Genomic DNA, 24,284 nt, shown 5'->3' on the forward strand with positions numbered 1-24,284 from the left:
TGAGTCAGTTCTAATTAATTCAGCTAATGGTTCTATTGCCAACACAAATAAAGCAGGTGATAATGGACAACCTTGTCCAGTTGACCTTGTTAACTGAAATGATGTTGAAATTTGGACACTTTCACCACTTTAGCTTTGGGTTTAGTATTTTAGGTTTTAATCCATTTTATAAAAGGTACTCCTAATCCATATTTTTCCAATACCTTAAATAAAAAATCCCATTCCAATCTATCAAATGCTTTTTCTGCATCCAAAGCAACTGCTACACTAATTTCTTCCCTCTTTTGTGCCAAATGAATTATGCTAAGTAATCGAATTACATTATCTGCTGATTGTCTATTTTTAATAAATCTGGTTTAATCCATACATATTAATTTTGGTAAATATTTAGATAATCTATTAGATAGAATTTTTGCTATTATTTTATTGTCCATATTCAACAAAGAAATAGGCCTATGTGATGTTGGTTTTAAAGGATCTCTATCGTTTTTTGGCAATGCTGTTAGAATTGCTGTCAAAAAAGATTCTGGAAGTTTATGTATTCTTTCCGCTTGATATATTAACTCCATAAGAGGAGGGATTAATAAATCTTTAAACTTTTTATAAAATTCAGGTGGAAAACCATCCTCTCCTGGTTTTTTTATTATTCTGAAGTGATCCGAGGGCTTCTTCGACCTCTTTTAATGTAAAAGGCATATCTAATCCCTTCTGTTCTTCTGAATTCAATTTTGGAAGAGTTATTTGTGATAGAAATCTTTCTATCTCATCAACTTCATTTTGTGATTCAGATTGATATAATTCAGAATAAAATTTTGTAAAGTTTTCATTAATTTCTAAAGGTTTATAAGTAACTATTTGCACTTATTCTAATTGTGTTTATCGTTTTGGAAGCCTGCTCTGTTTTCAACTGCCAAGCAAGAATCTTGTGTGATCTTTCACCTAATTCATAATATCTCTGCTTAGTTCTCATAATTGCTTTTTCTGTTCGGTATGTCTGGAGCTTGTTATATTGTAACTTCTTAGTAACAAGTTGTCTTTGTTTTTCTTCTGTCATATATCTTTGAGATTCTTTTTCTAATTTTACAATCTCTTTTTCCAATTGATCCATTTCTACCATATATTCTTTCTTAATTTTAGAGGCATAACATTATCTGGCCCCTCAAATATGTTTTCATCGCTTCCCATAATACAAATTTATCATCAACTGAATGTGAATTTGTATCTAAAAAAAAACTGAATCTGTTTTTCCATAAAATCACAAAAATCTTGTTGTCTTAATAATACTGAAATAAATCTCCATTTGTAAATCAATTCTTCCTTATCCATCATTATCATTGTCATTATCAAGGGGGAATGATCTGACTGTATTCTCGCTTTGTATTCCATACTTTTCACTCTATACTGAATATTCACTGATAATAGAAAAAATTTATTCTTGAATAAGTTTTATGTCTATTTGAATAAAATGAATAATCTCTTTCTCTTGGATTAATTCTTCTCCATATATCAATCAAATTTAAATCTTTCATCAATGATAAAGTTAGTTTTACTACTTTTGATTTTGTAATAGCCTTAGTTGATCTACCTAAAACTGGATATAGACAAAAGTTAAAATTTGCACCTGTTAATATTTTATCATGTGCATCGGCCAAATTCAAAAATGTTTCTTGTATAAATTTTGTATCATTTTCATTTGGTGCATAAATATTCATAAGAGTGCATAATTCCAAAAAAAAATTGACAATGTATAATCACCTATCTGCCTGCAGAATCAATTAATACATTTTGTATTTTAATTGGTAAGGTTTTATTAACCAAAATTGCAACTCCACTCGTCTTTGAATTGAATGAAGCTGCAATAACATTCCCGACCCAATCTCTCTTTAATTTCTGATGTTCTGTCCCTGTTAAAAGTGTTTCCTGCAAAAGTGCTATATCTACTTTCATTTTCTTAATGTACGCTAGAACTCTTTTTCTTTTCACAGGTCCATTAAGCCCATTAACATTAAAACTTTAAAGATTCAGTAAATTAGTCATTGTTTTTAACAAGGTTACCCCAATCTATAACAGTGTATAATATCTCAGCTCTTATAGTACCTTTGGGTATCTCTTTAAGATCCTATGTGTTGCTATGTGTCTCCCCCCCAATCATCCAGGCAAGAAAAGAAAAGTAGAAAAATGATAAATTATATAAAAAAAGCTAACTGTATACCCTCCAACTAATGTTGTGAATAGAAAAAATCACAACATTATCCCCCTCTGTTTTACGGGTCATGGCAATCACCATGATTACACACGTGAATTCCATAGCAATCGATCAGAAGTTCCTCCAGCTGCCCCGTAATGTAAAAAAACATATATAAGAGAAGAAAAAAATTAATATCACTACTCACGATTAATATTTAGATTTATACCTTCTTCGCCTTCTATCGTATAGTTAAAATATATTTATATATTCTTCTGCCCTTAAACATCCATCAAATCCATTCACAGTCTCAGTCTTCATCTTTAATCCATTTCGTTTCCACAAATTCTTAATTGTGTCTAGTGAATATCTGGAAGTTCTTGTGCAAACTCCTCTGCTTTCCAGTAATCAGTAAAAAATCTTCTTTCTTCATCATCCAAAAATATTACCAGCATTACTGGGTAGCGTAATATAAATTTATAACCCTTTTCTCATAAGATTTTTTTCACTGAGTTAAATTCCTTCCTCCTCTTCAGGAGGTTATAACTTATATCGGGATAGAAAAAAAACTCTTTTCCCTTCTGTCATCAGTGGCCCATTTCTCTTTCTGGCACCTTGAGCAACTGCTTTCAGAATCCTTTCTTTATGTTGATATCTTAAACATTTTATCAAGATTGATCGTGGATTTTGATCTTGTTGGGGTTTTGGTCTTAAAGCTCCATGGGCCCTTTCAATTTCAATTAACTGACCTCCTTCTTCCATTTCCAAAGTCTCCGGGATCCACTTTTGAAAGAATTTTATTGGATCTTCTCCCTCTATACCTTCTTTAAGACCAACAATCTTAATATTATTTCGTCTGCTAAAATTTTCAAGCACATCCACTTTTTCCAGCAACTGTTTTCTTTCTGATGTCCAGGCAAGGATATTATATTCCATTTTTTTTCCATTCTATCAGTGGTGTCTCCCATTATTTGTTCCAGTTTTTTAACTTTCTTATCCATTTTCTCCTGTTTTTTCACAACTTTATCAAGCGTAATCTTTATTGCTTTTAATTCATACATTATTTGTAGAGCTTCTCTTATGTCTTCAGAAGATCCTCTCTTTTTGATTTCTTCCGGTTCCTCTTCTTCCTCATCTGTGTTGTCCAGAGACTCAGCTTCTACTTCTGGTTCACTTACACTTTCAATTGCAGCTGGAACTTGTAGTTTGGTTTGCATCTGTTTGTGCATGCCCTTTTCTTCACGCATGTGCAGTTACTGCAGCTTCTTCTTGGAGACTGTTGATGTTGTTGCAGTTTCCTCTTCTGCACCGCCAGTGGCTAAATGCAATTCGCTGAGGAGAGGTCCAACCTGAGCACGGGGCTCTGTCATAATGGTCGGGCCTTGTTCTTTTCCAACTCGTGCTGTCTTCAATGTAGCAGGTCTCTTCTGTTTCTGTTTAGGAGGCATGTCTAAAAATAATCCTCAGTAGCTTATAAGTAGTTTTTAGAAAGTATTTACAAACTTTTCTTCACTTAAACACTATTTTAATAGTTTTTTATGGGAGAGCTGGATTTCCACATCTCGATCCTACGTCATCTCGTGATGTCCCCCCGCCCCCCCGAAACCAAGCTCTGAAGCATTTAACCATTCTGACTAATCACATCCCATTCTCTGCTCTACAATGACTCTACTATTCAACCTGTATCTCAATTGAGGCTGCAGTGCTGATAGTAAAGACAATTCATTCAAGTGGTAATAGAATGAATCCTTGTAATCAAATGTTACAAATAAAACTGTGGAATTGTTATTTAGCAAAACACATAATCACGATATTCAGCCCATTGGGTTTATATATGTCATGGTCCGATCCGTGAAATCTGTATTCTGGTTCATTGTCCGGTCCAAGTTTCTTATTCCAGGTTTTCCAGGTTTCCCCAGTTTCTGTTGAGCCAGCTGATTCTCGTTTGGGCTGGCCTCATAAATAGCTTCAGGATTCAGCCTCTGGCTGCTGGATTGCTCCTGTCCAAATCCTCTCCCTTCACCTTCCTCCTGTAGTCTTGCCTCTCCTCTGCCTCTGCTTGGAGCCTTGCCTCACCTTGCCTGTGTCTGGAGCTTCACCCTGTTTGGGAACTCCCTCTCTGTGTTCATGCCTTTGCTAGGTTGGTCTGGCTGTTTTGCCACTTCCTAGCATTGGGAACTGTCTTGTCATGTTCAGCGTTCTCTGTGATGAGCCTGGCCCTACATCCTGTACCCAAGGAGGGGTCCTGACTCTGTGTTCCGTGTGTTGAGTCCAGGCCCTACATCCTGTACCCAAGGAGGGGTCCTGACTCTGTGTTCTGTGTGTTGAGTCCAGGCCCTACATTCTGTACCCAAGGAGGGGTCCTGACTCTGTGTTCTGTGTGTTGAGTCCAGGCCCTACATTCTGTACCCAAGGAGGGGTCCTAGCTCTGTGTTCTGCATTCCTGTTCTCCCTTGACCAAGGCTCTGTGTTCTTGTCATGTCCACGTGCCTCACCCAGCCCAGGAGTACCTTGCCAGGCCTGGTACTGGGATTCTCTCATTCTGTGATGGGGTTTCCTTGTCCCGTCTTGGAGTCTCTCGTCCTACCCTGTGCCTCTCCTCATCCTATAGCCTCATCATGTCCTCGCCTAGCTCTGGAGTCTGAGCCTGACTCAAGACCCAGGCTCTGGGTCCTTGTCCAGTCTCTGGCTCGGAGTCCAAGCCCAGGCTCTGTGTTTCCAGTTCTATGTCCTGGTTCCGCTGTCCTTGTCAAGTCCTAGCCCAGAATCCTTGTCTTGTCTGGGGCCTGTGTCATGTCCAGCATCCTTTCTTCCTCACTTGCCTTGCTTCCTTCTCATGCCAAGTCCTGTTCCTGGTAGTTCAGTGTCCGTGTCTTGCATTTGGGTCCACTCCCAATGTCCCCCCATATGACAATATAAGCTCATAACCCCATTGATGCCATTTGCATTCCCGCATACATGCCCTCAAGCACCCTTTGATTCTTTTGTTTATTCATTGCACCAAGGGAAAACGTACAGTCCCATAACTGCACAGTAGAATGAACAGAGATCATCAGTGGGAAACTCAAGTAGTCACAGACTGAACATACAAATGTCACATTGACAAGCTCTGGATCAAATCCAGTTCACTGAAAGCTGTGAAATATCAGCACCGATAGATAAGCCTCATATGCCAACTAAGAAATTTGAGCCTATACTCCTAATGAATGGCCCACTGCTTCTTTAGGATCTCCATGGGAATAAGGGTGAACCTGTGCAGCCCTGGGATTGCTGAGTTCTGCTTTACTCTGCACTGTTTTGCCAAAAGCATCTGCACACCAAACCAGTGGGCTGATCAATTGTGGGGTAACAATTCGACAGTTGGCAGGCTTGTGAGGGGGGGAGTGTTATGCCAACAGATGTATTCCACCCCATTCTCTAGCAAAATGCTGAATAACAGATTTCACAACCGATCATAATCTTGAAAACAGTGAAGGTGCCGAAATCCAGCAGGGTTACAGTGATCTGAGCCGAGCTGGCATCATCATGGATGAGAAGGGATCAAGGTGGAAGAGTTTGAGAACTGTTGTCAAGCAAATAACTTCTTTACAGAAAAGCATGGCATCTATGTAAAATGAAGAGCCAGAGGAACTGGCTAAAATATGCACAGTAACAACTTTTAAAAGAGAATTGGACAGAATATTCAGAATGTTATTGGCCAAATACTTACAAATGGGACCCAATGGAGATGTAGATAAAGATCTTGTTTGGCATGGACCAGTTGGTGCAAGGAGGCTGGTACTCTGTAGTGTAACTCTATGAACTTTATGCATTCAGGATATGTCATCTCCTATATTTTGATATCTTCCAATTACCTGGAGGCAATTGCAATTTATTAGCATCTGTCTGACCATATACGCAACATGAGGACAAAAGCAGATGAGAGGTTAGAATCCTATAGCGAGTAACTCACCTCCTAACTCACCAAGTCCTATCCACAACCTACAAAGCTCAGGGCAGTTGTGCGATGGAATGCTCTCCAGTCATCTGGATGAGAACAGCTTCAACAACACTCAAGAAGCTCAAGACCATAAGTACTCATATGTGCATCGCTAAGCCTATCTTTTTGTTCACTGTGTGGAACAGTCTTCATTCCAAACCTACTCTGGCATTGTTGCCAACTTCTTCCATTCCATTGACAAATGCATCAGTAATACATTCTTATTTCATGCAGAACTTGCCAATTTCATCATTGTTGCCATATGCTTCTACACTCCCCTTAAACGATGATCATATCTGTAATCACCTTTCTGGTGAAAGAAAGCAGTTCATGAGCTCAGACACTGATGTATATTTTGATGAGTCACACATTTTACCCTCTGAAAACCACTGCAAAATCATTCTATGGCAAACAACTAATTCTAGCTGCTCCAGTCTCCTTTTTTGCTTTTCAATTGGAAACAACTATTTCCAATGGTTCCATGTGCACTGAATTCTCTTGATATTTTGTTTGTGTCTGTTTATTTGGAATCTTGGCAATGATGTGTTGCTGCTCAGCTTGTGATGTCAAATTAACTGCAGTTGTAATAATTGAAACACTAGGGTCACTTGAATAATTACACATTTCTGAACCTTGTTAGGCAGCGATAGGCCTGTAAAAGCTTCCTTTTTTAAAAAAAGATAAACCTCACAACAACAATGAGAAGGAACCCTAGTCACCATCATCCCACCAAACATTCTCTGTATTAATGTTTTCTTTGGATCTTGATCTTCACTACGAAGTTCACTGCCTGAATGTGTCACTGCATGAGAATTCCTTTACTAGTCTTCTCTTTTTCATGTAGAGTTACAATAGATATCTGAAATACTCTGAGCAGTCATGGTGTGCCCTTTGATTAAATAATGGAGAGATGAAGCTTTCAAGAAGTTCCTGGGAGAGGTTGTAGGTCTCTGCCTATGTTCCAGGAAAGCAAATAACCATGGAGATTTCCTAATTAATGACTGTGAATCACTCTCCATGAATATCTGCGGAAGAAAAAAAAAGAGAAAATTAAAAGCTAAATTAAATTTTGTTGTCCAGCTTGACTAGCTCAGTATTTTTCAAAATTTGGATGATGAAGGTAACAGGATGACACAGAGATGCCTCCTTGCTTGTGCTTGCTATCAAAAGCTGGAAATAGATCATGCCAGTGGTGAGGTGTTGTTAGCCTTTGTCCAAAACTGTCGGGCTAATAGAGGAGCTGACTCTAGACATACACTATCAATTTTATGTATCGCGCGGGAACATTTGTAAACTGGCTGACACATAACAATAGCTTCCTGAAGTCACTGACAAATTATCTTAAGCTGTTGGCTGTTGCTGAAAATTTACTGAATAATTTTATGATGTAAACTGACATTGGTGAAGTATTGATCTCGTATTGAAGAGTTAACCATACCCCGAAGTCTATATCTTTATTTCTGTTTGATAACAGGGTAAATTTTCTTACAGTAAAATAGGGTAAGACAGGACAAGACAGGCAACTTGGGCTTTCCTAATGTTTAGATCATATCCCTGGAGTTTGTATCCTCTGCAAAAATCATTCAACGTGCACTGTCGATCATCTTCAGAGAGAGCTATGCTAGTGTTGTCTTCATATTGGATCTCAGTAATTGAAATAGTTGGCACCTTGCTTCTTGTCTTGAACCTGTTAAAGTTAAAGAACCATCCATCCATCCTGTAGAGAATCTGAAGTCCTTGTAAGAGGTTTTAGCCTGTGAGGTGAAGAGTGGTTGCAATGAGTTGGGGCATTAATTCAGCCCTGTTTGACCCCAGCCTCATCTTGAAAAGTGATGTTGTTGCTGATGACTGTCACTCACGTATCACTGTGAAAGAGCTGCAGGTTCTTGATGGATTTCTCCCGACACCCGATGTTGGATAGTACTTGCGAAAGGACCGGACAATTTACAGAGTCAAATGATTTTGTAATGTCTATGAAAGCCATATAAAGTGGGAGAGTTTGTTCTTGAGCTTTATCCTACAATTGACATGCTGTAAAGATCATGTCATGGTTTTCCCTTGGCTGGATGGAAGCCACACTGAAACTCAGACAGGAGGTAGTAAACTCAGGCACCAAACATCTTGGCCTCTGTTCCAGATGAACTCAATCGCTTTTACGCTTGGTTCAACGTAACTAACTCTGAGCCCCCGAGGAAAGCCACTGCTATAACCTGCAGCTTGGTCATCTCTGAGGCGGAGGTACACAGATGTTTCCAATTGGTAGACAGTCACCAGGCGAGTACTCAAGATGTGCATAGCATGACTAGAAGGTGTTTACAGACACTTTTAATCTCTGCCTCTCCCAATGTAGTCTGCCCTCCTGCTTCAAATTATCCACCATTGTCCCTGTACCAAAAAGACCAAGGTAACATGCCTGAATGTCTGGCGTCCTGTAGCACTCACCTCATTAATACACAAATGCTTTGAGAAGCTCAAGAACTACATCTGCAGCATGCTACCACCCAAACTCGACCCCCTACAATTCACCTACTGACACAACCAATCAACAGATGAAACAATAGCCACTGCTTTACATATCACCCTTACACTTCTGGAGAAGAAGGATGCTTATGTGCGAATGCTCTTCTTGGATTACAGTTCTGCATTCAGCACCATAATTCCATCCAGGCTCAACAGGAAGCTCAGAGCCCTTGGCCTTGACCCTGCCTTGTGCGGTTGGATCCTGGACTTCCTGTCAGGTAGCTGACAGTGGTAAGAGTGGGCTCCCTCACCTCCATTCCTCTGACTCTCAACACAGGAGACCCTCAGGGCTGTGTACTGTCCCCTCCTTGTATAACTATCACTGTGTTGCCACCCAGAGCTCTGATCTGCCAATTAGCTTTGCTGACTACACTACATTGATTGGCCAAATCTCAACAATAACAAGATGGTGAACAGGGCATAAATCACCTCTCTGACACAGTGGTGTCAACAAAACAACCTCTCCTTCAATGTTGCAGTAACAAAGGAGCTAGTTGTGGATTACAGGAGGAATGAGACGGGCTAATCCATATCGACATTAATAGGTCTGGGATTGAGAGAGTAAACAGCTTTAAGTTCCACAGCATCCACATCACCAAGGACCTCATGTGAACTGTACACACCAGCTTTGTGCTGAAAGAGGCACAAGAGCGTGTCTTTCATCTCAGACTGTTGAGAAGGTTTGGTATGGACCCCCAGAACCTAAGAATTTTCCACACGGGCACAATGAGAGCATCCTGACTGGCTGCATCACTGCCTGGTATGAGAGCTATATTTCCGTTAATCGCCGGATTCTGCAGAGAGTAGTATGGACAACAAATCTCTATTTGTGATCTTCCCATGCCTCAGGATATTTACAAAGACAGGTGTGGAAAAAGTGTGAGAAAGTTCATTGGGGACCCGAGTCACCCAAATCATAATCTATTCCAGCTGCTACCATCCAGGAACTATTAACACAGCATAAAGACCAGGACCAACAGGCTCTGGGACAGATTCTTCCACCAGGCTATCCGACTGTTAAACTCACACTGATTTGAAAGTAATTCTATGTTACATTGTCTGTTCTATTTATTATAAATTCTTATAAATTACTATGATTGCACATTGCTTATTTAGATGTAGACACAACATAAACAGTTTTACTCCTCTTGTATGTGAAGGATATAAGAAATAAAGTCTATTCAATTCAATTCAATTCAGTTCTTCTGCCAGAGGTGAAAGCCGGTGACACAAAATTCAATGAGTACCTTTCCTGTTGTAGGGAGGTGGTAGATGTCTTTGTAGTTTCTGCAATCTTCTTTGTCAGACTTTTTGAAGACTGTGACAGTCAGGTGTCCCTGAGGTCAGCTGGAATCTTCTCCTGGTCTCAGATCTTGACAAGCAGGTCATGAGAATGATTTTGAAGTTCTGAGCCACCTTCCTTGAGGATTTCTGCTGGAATTCCTTCAGGCCCAGTAGCCTTGTTGTTCCTCAGTTCCTTGCATGCCATCTGCACCTCTTTGATACTAAAGGGCTAATTCATGTTTTCTTTCATGGGTTGTTGTGGGATCTGGTTGATGACTTCAAAGTCAACAGTGGTGTTATGATTAAGTAACTCCTGAAAGTCGTCCTTCCATTGAGAATTGATGACATCATTGCCCTTTAGTAACTTCTTGTCCATCTTTGAAGTAAATTTGGTTGAGACCATGGTGGCTTGGGATGTACACTGCCTTTCTGGCAATAAAGTATCCAAGGGGGTGGTCCAGAAGCCCAGGATTTAGAGCTTATTGTTTAGAATCTGTATGCCTTCAAACTGGGGGAGGAAATTGGAGCACCCTGAAGGAAAGGAAGTATTCAGTGCCATCTAACAGCTGCACACTCACTGCAGAAGGTGTGTGGATGTTTCAGTCTTTTGCTCACTACTCCTGAGGGAAGGTCCATGCGTTCAAATGGTCTCTCCTCTCTCCTCGAGGCTGTTGGAGAATGGTATTGCAGTTCTGTGTTGGTGATTTATTGATTGGTCTGCAATTCAATTCAACTCTTTCAATTTTATGTTTATATGCTGTGCTTTTGTCCATTCTTCCTTATTGCATTTGCCCTATTTAGAACATGAAAAATCTACAGCACATTGCAAGCCCTTTGTCCCACATTGTTGTGCTGACCAGGTAACCTACTCTAGAAGCTGACTAGAATTTCCCTACCACACAGCCCTTTATTTTTCTAAGCTTTTTGTACCCATTTAAAAGTCTCTGAAAGCAACCTATTGTATCTGCCTCTACCGACTTAACTGGCAGTGCATTCCACACACCCACCATTCTCAGTATGAAAAACTTACCTCTGGCATACCCTTTTACCTGCTTCCAAGTACCTTAAAACTATGAGCCCTCATGTTACCTATGTTTACCCTGGGAAAACCTCTGGCTATCCTTACGATAAATGTCTCTCATCATCTTCCACACCACACCTCTATCAGTTTACCTATTATCCTCAATTGCTCCAGGGAGAAAATGCGAAGATCAATCAACCTATTCTCATAAGGCATGCTCTCCAATCCAGGCAACATCCTTGTCAATCTCCACTGTACTCTCTCTTTTGCATTCATGTCTTTCCTGTAGCGAGGTGACCAGAACCGAACAGAGTACTTCAGTGGGGTCTATCTAAGATCTTATATAGAAGTAAAATTGCCTTATGGCTCTTAAACTCAATCCCACAGTAGATGAACCCCAAAACACCATACACTTTTTTAACAACACTGCCAACCTACGCAGCAACTTTGAGAGTCCTGTGGACATGGACCCCAAGATCTTGCTGATCCTTGGCATTGCCAGAAGGTTTACCATTGATATGATATTCTCTCTTCAAATTCGGCCTACCAAAATAAACTTTTTCACACTTACCTCTGTTGAAATCCATCTGCCATTTCTCAGCCCGATTCTGATTTAATTATTTATTTTGCGCATCGGATGGAGTGGGTGGGCTGGATTGGTGTTTTTGGTGTCATTTGCAGGTACTGGTTTTCCAGCGTATCTTGTTTGAGGCTGTAGTGCTGATAGTAAGGACAATTGGTAATGGAGGAATCTAGGATGTGATTAATTATGACAAAGTTGGATGCTTATCGGATTAACCTAGATTTCCCTGAAACATTAGAACATCGCACTGAAACAGATCATTCATCACAAAGATCTGCACTAAATGTGATGCCAAATAATACTGAAATTCTTCTGCTTAAAGATGATCCATATCCCGCCACTCTTTGCAAATTCATGTCTATCTAACAGACTTTTAAATATGGCTCATATCTGCTTCCTCCACTGCATCTGGCAGCTCATTCCAGTCACCTACCACTCTCTGTATAAAAATACTCTTGTCCCATATATCTCCTTTAAACTTTATCCCTCTGACCTTCAATGTCCTCTAATATTTGACATTTCTGCCCTGGAAGAGAGACTGATTCTTAAGCCTATCTATTGCATGTTAATATATCAGTAATATTTGAGTGAATATATTGTGAATATATGTTGTTGAATAAGCATTCATTATTTGTTTCAACAATTCATTACAGGTTATATGTAAAAATACATGAATTGCATGTGATGATGATACCACGTCATATATGTCGCCTTGCTTAAGTAAAAGTGAAGTACACAAGTTATTCCCAGATTCCTTATTTTCCTTGCAATCGGTTTAATGTTTTGGAAATTACAAAACATAACAGCGGCAGCTAGGATGTTTTAAAAGAAACCGAGGCAACAATTTACCTGTTGAAATGCAGCAAGAAGTTTGAATTTTTTAACAAGTGCAGCAAAATGGTGGAGAATTTAAAAAGCACCACAGCACATTTTATTTCATTGCAGCAGCATGTTTTCTTTGCAAAAGGAAGAATCATTGAGTTGAAAAGAAAAGGAAGAAAAAAGGACTCATATCTTCTTAAACAGTGAGTACTGGGTGATAATAATCATAAAGAAGAGCAGACATAGCTGTCTACATTGGAAAGATTGACACGTTTGATTACACAACAAAACTATGGATATATTGTACAAACAGACTGAGCAAATGGATGGGCCAATGAAGAACAAAAGCCAGTTTTGCAGAGTGCATTTGGTTTAAAGGCATACGCTTTGCTGTGAAATTTACCTGCTCCAAATGAACCAAACAAAATAAAATTTGCTGATATTGTGAAAGTAATGCAGGAACAGAAACCATTGTTAATTGCAGAATAGTTTGGGTTTCAAAAGTGGAATCAAAAAGAAGGGGAGTCCATTTCAGTGCCTGTGGCTGAACTGATGCGATTGTCTGAGCATTGTCAGTTTGGTAATGGGCTTATTTATTCACTACAATATCTTTGGTTTATTGGAATGTTACGAGAAAGCACACAAAACAGCACCTAACTGAAACCCAACTTACATTTGAAAGAACAGTTGCAGTAGGTGTACCAATGGATCAGAAGGAAAAAGTGAAATTGAGTTGAAGTTAGAAATGAAAGTGAATGTGAAAACAATTACAGCATTGAAACAGAAACTGCCTGACCAAACATATTGACAAGGGCTCATGTTCACTCATCCTTAAGAATGGACTCCAATTCTTTGCCGACCAGTGGCAATAATTTCCTGTCTTTTGCATCCCTCTCTTTCTTAAAGAGTGAAGTGACATTTGCAATTAGCAACCCTCCAAATCCATTGTCAGTGACCTCTTTCAGAAACCTGGACAGCACTCCATCTGGTCCAGGTAGCTTACCTATCAAGTCTAGGTTGCTGATCTGGATTCAGCATTTTGTGTTTCTGCTGAAAGGAACACATCTAGTATACTGCAAACACTCCTTGTATTCCTTTTGCCATCTGCAAGCTGACTGATCACCCACTCTGTATACTCATCTGAGTCATTTTCTGTACATCGTAAAGTTCAGAGGTCCCATCACTGTTACGTGTGGAGCACCATTGGCCATAGTTCTCCAATGTGGATATCACCCATCCACCACTAAATTATGTCTTCTACAACCAATCAATTTTAAGTTCACTATACAGAGTTATCTTGGATTCAAAGTGAACTACTCTTCTGGATCAGGCTACACTGAAGCACCGTGTCAAATGCATTGGCAAAATTTATCTAAACGGCATCTACTGCTCTGCCCTCATCAATGATCTTTGTCACCTCTCCAAAGACCTCAGTCAGATTTGTAAGGCATGATCTGTCCTGCACAAAGTTAGCCTGACTATTAGTAAGAAACCTATGCTTTTCCAAATGTAACAAAATCCAATGCCGAAGATTCCTGTCCAGTAGTTTTGATAGCTGGAAGGAGGAACCCTGCTTCCTCTCTCCTTTCTCTCCTTTTACTGGATTCAGTACACTGCACTGTAGGTCTTCTGAAAAAGAGTGAGGTCTGTATACAAGGATATTTTGAAGGCTAAGAGGGAAATTGATGGAATCCTTATTTCCTAGGACAGCTTGCTGGATGCTATGGAGACGGTGTTGGTGTTCAAGAGTCAGGGGCTGCCTATTTAGAACAGATGTGGAACCAAGTTTGTTTCTCTATCAGAGAGCCATAAACCTTTAGAACTCTTTTTCTCCAAGTGGCTATGGAAGCAGAATCAATTTATATTTTTAAGTCAGGAAAAGGGTGAAAGATTACCTGGAACATGGATTAATGGAACATTAAGATCAGCCATAATGTCATTGAATGGCAGAGCAGGTTCAAAGGGTTGAGCGAACTACTTTTCCTATATTGATGTTCATGCAGAAATCTTCCTCCTTGCCTTCATAACATATCACTGACCAGAAGATCTCATGTGATTAAGCAATACTGGAACTCACTTGAAAATAGCTCCACAGACTGATCCCATGGACCATACTGACCCAATCCATTCAGTTGGTGGCCAAGTTACAGCCCAGATCTGATCAGCAGGAATTCATGGAAAGTTCCTTTCTGTTACAAAGATGAGACTTGAAATTCTCCAACTATAGAGGAGTTGTGAGCGGCTGGCCAGGGGTTTAAATTCCACAACACTGACACTAAGTTAAGCAACATCTCATCCTGCAGGAAGGGTTTTCATTTCTGAGTGCTCCCTCATTCACTGTATTGGTTCATAACTGCAGGTTTCAATTTCCCACTGCACTGGTACTGGAGCCTGATGTTCCTGAGAAAGAAAACACATTCACCAAATAACCATGATTTAATGACCGAGACACACCGGTACAATCAGAGAGATCTCACACAATCCTCTTTTCAGTCAGTGATATCTCACTGCACCCAACAGGACAAAATAATTAACACTTGTTGCAATTTGACACTGAAAAATATCAGTAATTAAATATTACAACAGAAACTCTGCAATTGATATTTAACAAAATAAATAATGATGCCATTAAGCCAATTGTGTCCATATAAGCTCCCAAAAGAGTAACTCCATTGATGCTGTTATGAATGTACCACAGCTCTGAGGGGCCGAAGGGGCGGGAGCAGCCCCCTCCTTCCGGAGAATCGCAAGAGCACTATTAATTCGGGTCTCGGACCCAGGCAAATGAGAGACAATGTAACGGTTTTGGCCAGGGCTCTTTGAGACACCTGTGCTAAGGGCATGACCCTGCTACGTGACAGCTACCACGGATATGGACACCCTCGGGCAATGTGGGGGTGGGGATTGCATCACCCTACTTTGATGGACATCTACAACTCTGCAAGTCAAGATAAAAGGGGACTGCAGAAGGTGGTACCCCAGAGAGATGCACCAGAAGGACTCGATCGCTCAACACTCCCATGGTAGCTGGAAGCCAGTCAAAAGCCACGTGCACTCCGTAACTTCTCTGCCTGGGGAGCAGGTGGCTGATAATACCAAGAAGGACTTCGAACTAATAACAGGGAAACAATGGTCCCCTGATTCAAAGGAGTTGCTTCGTCAAAGACCCTGGCAAGTTTTGTCGCTTCTCCTCACTCTCTCTGAAACACAATTCCCCAAAAAAGACTGAAGCCTGCAGACTTCTGAGTGACTTTTATATTTCCAATGGACAATATATTATCCCCTAGACAACAGTCGAGATTATTTCTTAATGATGATTACTGCTATACCCGCGCTTTAGATTGTTTTGCTGATGTATATGTTCTGAATGTTTGTATTAACCTTTTGTGCTCCCCTTTTGAATAAAACGTTTGAAAATAGTGCCATCAGACTCCAACGGCCCTCTCTATCTTTGCTGGTGAGTTATCCAGTTACAGGATACGTAACAACTTGGGGTTTCTTGTCCAGGATTTGACACCAAATTGGGAGGCCAGTGAATCGGGCTTGTAGTCCAAAACTTGAATCTGGTTACGCGAGTAGCCAGACGGGAAACAAGCAAAGATGGACGTGGGTGAATTTATGAAAAACCCGACTGGGGGGGCGCTAGAAGCGGCCAACAAATCAGAATTGTTAAATTTGGCAAAGGGGTTGAACCTCGCAGAAGTGAGGTCGTCCATGAAAAAGTGGGAGGTGCAAAGGGCCATAACCCAGTATTACATTGGGAAGAAGGTGTTTGAAGCTGAGGTATTGGGAGATATCCCTGAAAAAGTACCATCAAGTGGGACGGTTCAGTTAGAGGTGGAGAAATTAAGGCTGGAACATGAAATTAAGTTGAAATTAACATGAAGCGGCAGAGAGAGAGAAAGAAAGGGTTGAGAGAGAGAGAGAAAGGGAGAGGCAAAGAGAGTATGAAATTCATCTAAAGCAGCTAGAAGCAGTCGAGAAAGAGAAGGAACGGGCTGAGAAAGAGAAACAGAGGCAACATGACCGGGAAATTGAGAAGATGAGGAACGAGTGAATAGATCAAAGGTTAGACCTAGCGGAGCGGTTTAATGTTAGTAGGGAGTTGAGATTGGTACCCCCCCGTTCGGGGAGACCAATGTCGATAGTTATTTCTTGTTTTTTGAAAAGGTGGCAGTAAATCAGAAGTGGCCAAAAGAGCAGTGGGTGGCGTTGTTACAAAGTGTGTTAAAGGGGAAGGCCCAACGAGCATATGGGGTGTTGTCCCTGGAGGAGGGGGAAGCAAAGAATTATGCTGAAGTAAAGGAGGCCATTCTCTGGGCTTACGAATTGGTACCCTTGCATAGGGTCCTTCTAGATTGTGGGTTGGTGTTGGGACCAGTGGAGCCGGGGGTCCTGCCGGAGTTGCCGGGGGAAGGCGTGGATGTCCTTCTGGGGAACGACCTAGTGGGAGGGAAAATGGGAACAGCCGTGAAGCTAACAACCCAGCCTGCGAGGATTGAGGCCCCTCCCTCAGATCTGAAGATATACCCCGCCTGCGCGGTCACTCGCAGCATATCGAAAAGAGAGCAGTCTAAATCTGGCCGGGTTTGATTTGGCCAACACGTTTTTACCGACTCTGTACCAGCGAGGGTTCGAGGAAGGTAAACCGGAGAGTAAGGGGGGGGGGGAGAGAGTAAACAGGAGGAGGTAGACCTGCCACTAGCCAGGCGAGAGTTTGTACGGGAACAGGAAAGTGACGAGGAGCTGATAGCCTTGAGAGAGTTGGTTCTTTCTGAGACCGAGGTTGAAACCGAGCCCGAAGGTTACTACCTGAAGGAGGGTGTGTTGATGAGGAAGTGGAGGCCCCCCAAGGTGTCGGTCGATGAGGACCGGGCGGTGGTACATCAGATAGTAGTCCTGAAAGCGTATCGGGATGAAATTCTGAACTTAGCTCATAAGGGACCGTTAGGTGGGCATTTTGGAATAATGAAGACAGTGGATCGGGTTCAAAGAGAGTTCTATTGGCCAAACATAAGAAAAGAGATTACTGAATATTGGAAAAGGTGTCATACCTGCCAAATGGTGGGTAAGCCGAACTAAGTTATCCCTAAGGCACCCCTCCGACCCATCCCCGCGTGCGAGGAGCCTTTCTCCCGAATCATTGTGGATTTTGTGGGACCCCTACCTAAAACTGTGAGGGGGCGGCAGTATATCATGACCATGATGTGTGCCGCTACACGATTTCCAGAGGCTGTGCCTCTTGGTAATATTAGGACCGCTGTGGTGGTGAGGGCCCTCATCAAATTCTTGACCACAGTGGGGCTGCCTAAGGAGATACAATCGGATCAGGGGAGTACCTTCACATCTAACGCATTTCGGCAGATGAAGACCCAGCTAGGGGTCAAACAAATTCTAGCCTCCGCGTACTACCCGGAATCCCAAGGGGCGTTGGAAAGGTTCCATGCTACACTAAAGACCATGCTTAAAACTTATTGTCAGGAGAACGTTCGAGACTGGGATGAGGCTTTACCCCTTCTGTTATTTGCCGTCAGGGATACAGTCCAGTGCTCACTGGGGTTCAGCCCGTTTGAGCTCGTTTTCGGTCACAGGCCCAGGGGCCCTCTAACCCTCCTGAGAGAAAAGTGGTCTAGCCCAACCATTCAAGTCAGTGTGATCAACTATGTTCTGAAATTCCGGGAGAGGCTGCATAAAGTACGCGCCTTGGACAAAGAAAACCTTAAAGAATCCCAGAAAAAAATGAGTCAGTGATATAACCCGAGAGTGAGAGAATGAGAGTTTTAAGTAGACGACAAGGTTTTGGTCTTATTTCGGTAGTTAACCATCCCCTTCAGGCGAGGCTTCAAGGACCATATAAAGTGCGTAAGAAAATAGACTCGCTGAATTACGTGATTGAAACCCCCGATTGGCGAAAGCCGACCCAGTTAGTTCACATGAACATGATGAAAAGGTACCATGACACCCCCTCCGCGGTGGTCGGGGCGGCCATGAAAACCGATCACAACCCGTTGGTATTCCTGGCCAATATGGAAAATAAAAACAGGAGGTTATTGAGCTGGAGTCTGATGCTGCAGGAATTCGATATTAAAATACAGCACATTAAGGGGAGTGATAATGTGCTAGCGGGTTGTTTATCTCGATGCTGAACTAAGTGTATAACTGTATGGCTCTGTAATTAAAAGAAAAAGCTTGGGTATTGTGTTAGATTAAAAATCACGTAAGACTCTGTACAACTCCGTTTTTAACCGCTGGTAAAAAACGTTTTTTTAGAGGAGAGGTGTTATGAATGCACCACAGCTCTGAGGGGCCGAAGGGGCAGGAGCAGCCCCTCCTTCCGGAGAATCGCAAGAGCACTATTAATTCGGGTCTCGGACCCAGGCAAATGAGAGACAATGTAACGGTTCTGGCCAGGGCTCTTAGAGACACCTGTGCTGAGGGCATGACCCTGCTACGTGACAGCTACCTTGGATATGGACACCCTCGGGCAATGTGGGGGTGGGGATTGCATCACCCTACTTTGATGGACATCTACAACTCTGCAAGTCAAGATAAAAGGGGACTGCAGGAGGCGGTACCCCAGAGAGATGCACCAGAAGGACTCGATCGCTCAACGCTCCCGTGATAGCTGGAAGCCAATCAAAAAGCCATGTGCGCTCCGTAACTTCTCTGCCTGGGGAGCAGGTGGCTGATAATACCAAGAAGGACTTCGAACTAATAACAGGGAAACAACGGTCCCCTGATTCAACAGTGTTGCTTTGTCAAAGACCCGGGCAAGTTTTGTCGTTTCTCCTCAAACACTGAAACACGATTCCCCAAAAAAGACTGAAGCCTGCAGACTTCTGAGTGACTTTTATATTTCCAACGGACAATATATTATCCCCTAGACAACAGTCAAGATTATTTCTTAATGATGATTATTGCTATACCCGTGCTTTAGATTGAGTTTTGCTGATGTATACGTTCTGAATGTTTGTATTAACCTTACTTTTGTGCCCCCTTTTATGAATAAAACCATTCGAAAATAGTGCCATCAGACTCCAACTGACCTCTCTATCTTTGCTGGTGAGCTATCCAGTTATGGCATACGTAACAATGCCAATTCTGTTATGCTAATATATAAGAACATAAGGCCAAAAGATATGGAAGCAGAAGTAGGACGTTCGGCCCATTGAGTCCACTTCACCATTCCGTCATGGGCTGATCCAAATCTTCCAGTCATCTGACTCCCCAGCCTTCAACCCATGCCCTTTGATGCCCCAGCTAATAGAGAACCTATCTATCTCTGCCTTAAATACACCCAATGACTTGGCCTCCACATCCGCTTGTGGCAACAAATTCCACAGATTTTCCATCCTCTGACTAAAGTAATTCCTCCACACCTCAGTTCTAAATGGACATCCTTCAATCCTGAAGTCATGCCCTCTTGTCCTAGAATTCCCTATCATGGGAAATAACATTGTGATATCTAATCTGTTCTGACCTTTTAACATTCAGAATGTTTCTATGAGATCCCCCCTCATTCTCCTGAACTCCAGAGAATACAGCCCAAGAGCTGACAGACATTTCTCATACAATAACCCTTTCATTCCTGGAATCATTCTCGTGAATCTTCTCTGTACCCTCTCCAATGTCAGTATACCCTTTCTAAAATAAGGAGCACAAAACAGCACACAATACTCCAGGTGTTATCTTACGAAAGCCTTATAGAGACTCAACATCACATCACTGCTCTTATATTCTATACCTTTGGAAATGAATGCCAACATTGCATTTGCCTTCCTCACAACTGACTCAACCTGGAGGTTATCCTTTAGGGTATCTTGTACAAGGATTCCCAAGTCTCTTTGCATCTCTTCCCATCTAAATAAGTCTACCCATTTATTTCTTCCACCAAAGTGCATGACCATTCACTTTCCAGCATTGTATTTCATTTGCCACTTCTTTGCCCATTCCTCTAAACTATCTAAGTCTCTCTGCAGGCTCTCTGTTTCCTCAACACAACCCGCTCCTCCATCTATCTTTGTATCATCGTCAAATTTAGCCACAAATCCATGAATTCCACAGTCCAAGTCATTGACATACAATGTAATGCAGTGGTCCCAACGCCGACCCCTGTGGAACCCCACTGGTAACTGGCAGCCAGCCAGAATAGGATCTGTTTATTCCCACTCTCTGTTTTCTACCAAACAGCCAATGCTAGTAACTTCCCAGTAATTTCATGGGCTCTTATCTTGCTAAGCTGCCTCAAGAGTTGCACCTTGTCAAAGGCTTTCTGAAAATCCAAGTACACCACGTCTACTATATCTCCTTTGTTTACCCTGCTTGTAATTTCCTCAAAGAATTACAGTAGGTTTGTCAGGCAGGAATTCCCTTTCAGGAAACCATGCTGGCTTTGACCTATCTTGTCATGTGCCTCCAGGTACTCCATAACCTCATTCCTAACAATCAATTCCAACAATTCGTAAACACTGATATCAGTCTAACATGTCTATAGTTTCCTATCTGCTGCCTCCTACCCTTTTTAAATAGTAGAGTTACATTTCCAATTTTCCAGTCATCTGGTACAAAGACAGAAACTATCTATTCTTGAAAGATCATCGTTAATGCCTCCACAAATTTACCAGTTATTTCCTTCAGAACCCAAGTGTGCATTCCATCAGGACTAGGAGATTTATCCACCGTCAGCTCATTAAGCTTCCCAAGCACCTTCTCAGTCGTAATTTTCACTGCAGAAACTTCACTTTCCTGACACTCTTGAATGTCCAGTATACTGCAGATGTCTTCCACTGTGAAGACTGATGAAAATATGCATTCAGTTCCTCTGTCATCTCTGCATCTCTCATTACAATATTTCCAGCATCATATCTACCCTTGGCTCTCTTTTACCCTTTATATACTTAAAAAAGCTTTTATTATCTTCTTTGATATTAGTTGCCAGCTTCCTTTCATTATTCACTTTTTCCATTCTGATGACCTTCTTAGTTTCCTTCTGCAAGTTTTTAATAGCTTCCCAATCTCTATCTTCCCGCTAGGTCTGGCTTCTTTGTGTACCCTCTGTTTTGCTTTTACTTTGACTCTGACTTCAGTTGTCAGCCGCAGTAGTGTCCTTCTACCCTTTGAAAATATCTTCTAATTTGGAATATATCTGTCTTGCATTTCCCTGATTGTTTGCAGAAACTCCAGTCATTGCTGCTCTGCTGTCCTTCCCACACATGTCCCTTTCCAGTCAACTTCAGCAAGTTCTCCTCTCATGCCATTGTAATTTGCTTTATTCCACTGAAATACCAACACATTGGATTTTACTTTTCCTTCTCAAATTTCACTCAGCTTCGCTGACTTGCCTTTTCCCCATAACCCTTAATTCCCACACTATGTAAAAATCTAACTGTATCTTAAATATACATAGTGAAGACGCAGCAACTGTTTCCCTGAGCAGAGAATTCTGCAGATTCGCCACTCTCTGAGAAACACAGTTTCTGCTCATCTCCATCCTAAATCTTCTACCCTGTATCTTTCGGCAATATCCCTTAGTTCTAGTCTCATTTACGAATGGAAACAGCTTTCCTACTTCTATCTTATCTGTCCCTTTCAAAAGTTTGTATGCTTCTCTAAGAGTCCCTGTCATTCTTCTGAACTTCAGAGAATGTAGGCCCAGGTGACTCAATCACTCCTCATAGGTTAACCCCTTCATCCCTGGAATCAACCTGGTGAGCTTCCTCTGCACTGCCACCAAAGCCAAGGATATCCTTCCTCAAGTACGGAGAACAGAACTACACACAGTGCTCCAGGTGTGGCCTCACCAGTACCCTCTATAGTTGCAGCATGACCTCCCTGCTCTTGAATTCATTTCCTCCAGCAATGAAGGCCATCATTCTGTTTGCCTTCTTAATAAACTGTTGTACCTGTATTCCAACTTTATGTGATTCAACAACAACAACAAGCTGTTTAAAAAAGCCATCCATTATACATTCTACAAATTCTTTCTCTTGAGGTCCACTACTGACCTGGTTTTTCCAATCTACTTTCATGTTAAAATCCCCAACAATTATCATGACATTGCCTTTCTGACCTGTTGTTTCCATCTCCTGCTGTAATTTCTAATCCACTTCGCGGCTGCTGTTTGAAGGCCAGTATACAACTGTCATTAGGGTCCATTTACCCTTGCCAACCCATAGAGACTTGACATCTTCAATCCTATGTCATCTCTTTCTGATAATCTAATATTATTTCTTTCTCATAGAGCTACACCAGCCCCTCTGCCTGCTAAACTATCTTTCTGATACATCATATATCCTTCGATATTCAGCTCCCAATGGCACTCATCCTTTTGCCAAGTTTCAGAGATGGCCCCAACATCATATTTGTCAATCTGTAACTGAATTTCAAGATCGTCCATATGTTGCGTGCATTCAAATATAACACTTTCAGTCCAGGATTTGCTGCTTTCTGTTTTACCTGCACCACGTCTCTATTGCCCTGTAACTTTGGCCACTGGCTCTGATTAAGCCCCATCTCTTTTCTGTTCTTTCTATAATCTCTGTTGCACGCTATCTTTGATTTATTTCTGTTTTCCTCTCCCTCAACCCTATCAATCCAGTTCCCATCCCTCTGCCAAATTAGTTCACTATAATCTAAAGCAAGGCTGAGTTAGTAGGTAATCTGTTCAAGATAAGAAATTCATTAACTTTATTATTTTATTTGTCCACAGATAATTCTGTGAATTGTCAATCCAGACAAGGAGCATTAAGAGTTTGGTGTAAGGATGATGATACTCGAATGTGAATTCCCTGATGGAAGGACCAGTGTGACATCACCTCCCTCTTTGCTAGAAGAGTCTGGTTAGGTGGATTTCTTTCCTGGAGCACAGTCTCGTGAAAAATAAACTGTCACATATATGATAGAAAGATGAACCCAGAACACCATTCTCATTATTTGCTTGTTTGTTTATTTATCTATCTGTCTATCTATCTGTTTGTTTATTTTTTAATCTGTGTGTCTATATATTTATTGATCTTTTTATCTATCTATTTTGTTAGGTGTTATTTATTTTTGATATAGTGTGGAGTTGGCCCTCCCGTACATTACATGCCATTCAAGCCATTCCATACAGCACCCTATCAATGTAACCTGAGCAAAATCACACGTGAATTTACAATGACCTTCCAACCCAGATGTCTTTTGACTGTGGATGGGAACTGGATCACGCTGACGAAACCCAAGCAGACCTGGAGAGATCATACAAGCTCCATACAGCCAGCATCGGGAAGTCAACCCAGGTAACCAGTAAAACTTTGTACATATCACTTTACAACCATGCTGCCCGATTATCTTCATGGGAGCGAACCTCTCCACTGCTAATGCTGTAGCCATTTATAAAATTATGCTCATGATAATATTCTGGTGCCAAAACATATCTGACCCGAGTGTGCTGGAGCTTTCAGGTCCTGTGTTCAGTGTTCAGCTGTTGGGATTATGGCAATTGTACAATTTTTTAAAACATATTTTTGGTTTATTTCAATACAGACACAGTGTTGAATAAAAATGATTGTAATTCAGCTACCAGTATGAAATGATGGAATTGTGATAGAAACAGGCAATTTAGACATTTCATAAGGACTGATGATATAGGAGCAGGGAAGGAATAGATGCTGAGAGGACATCTCACTGCCAGATACCAGATTCTCTCCCGAGCAAAACAATTTCATAATAAAGGATACCCCAGTGATGTAGAAGCTGGGCAAGGATTTCTCTTCTTCAGGGCTCCAGAACCTATGGCATTCTCCACCTCAGAGCTATGGAGGAGTGGACATTGAATATACTTGTGTCTGAACTAGTTAATGCTCTATAAACAGTTGATGTTGTGCAGGGAACATTGGTCTTGGTGGAGTTG

General features: G+C 41.4%; 2 protein-coding genes across 2 annotated transcripts in view; both read right to left on the bottom strand.

The window, feature by feature from the left end:
• LOC132405931 (immunoglobulin lambda-1 light chain-like) overlaps positions 1–3,432 on the bottom strand; it is a 53,524-nt gene extending 50,092 nt beyond the window's left edge. Inside the window, exon 1 of the mRNA XM_059990912.1 lies at positions 3,175–3,432. Coding sequence (XP_059846895.1) covers positions 3,175–3,432 — 258 coding nt within the window. The remainder of the gene's footprint in view (positions 1–3,174) is intronic.
• Positions 1–24,284, bottom strand: part of LOC132406256 (immunoglobulin lambda-1 light chain-like) — a 280,487-nt gene that overhangs the window by 134,616 nt on the left and 121,587 nt on the right. The window lies entirely within an intron of this gene.

The sequence above is a fragment of the Hypanus sabinus genome, chromosome 16, assembly GCF_030144855.1.
Source record: "Hypanus sabinus isolate sHypSab1 chromosome 16, sHypSab1.hap1, whole genome shotgun sequence".
NCBI classification, from domain to species: domain Eukaryota; kingdom Metazoa; phylum Chordata; class Chondrichthyes; order Myliobatiformes; family Dasyatidae; genus Hypanus; species Hypanus sabinus.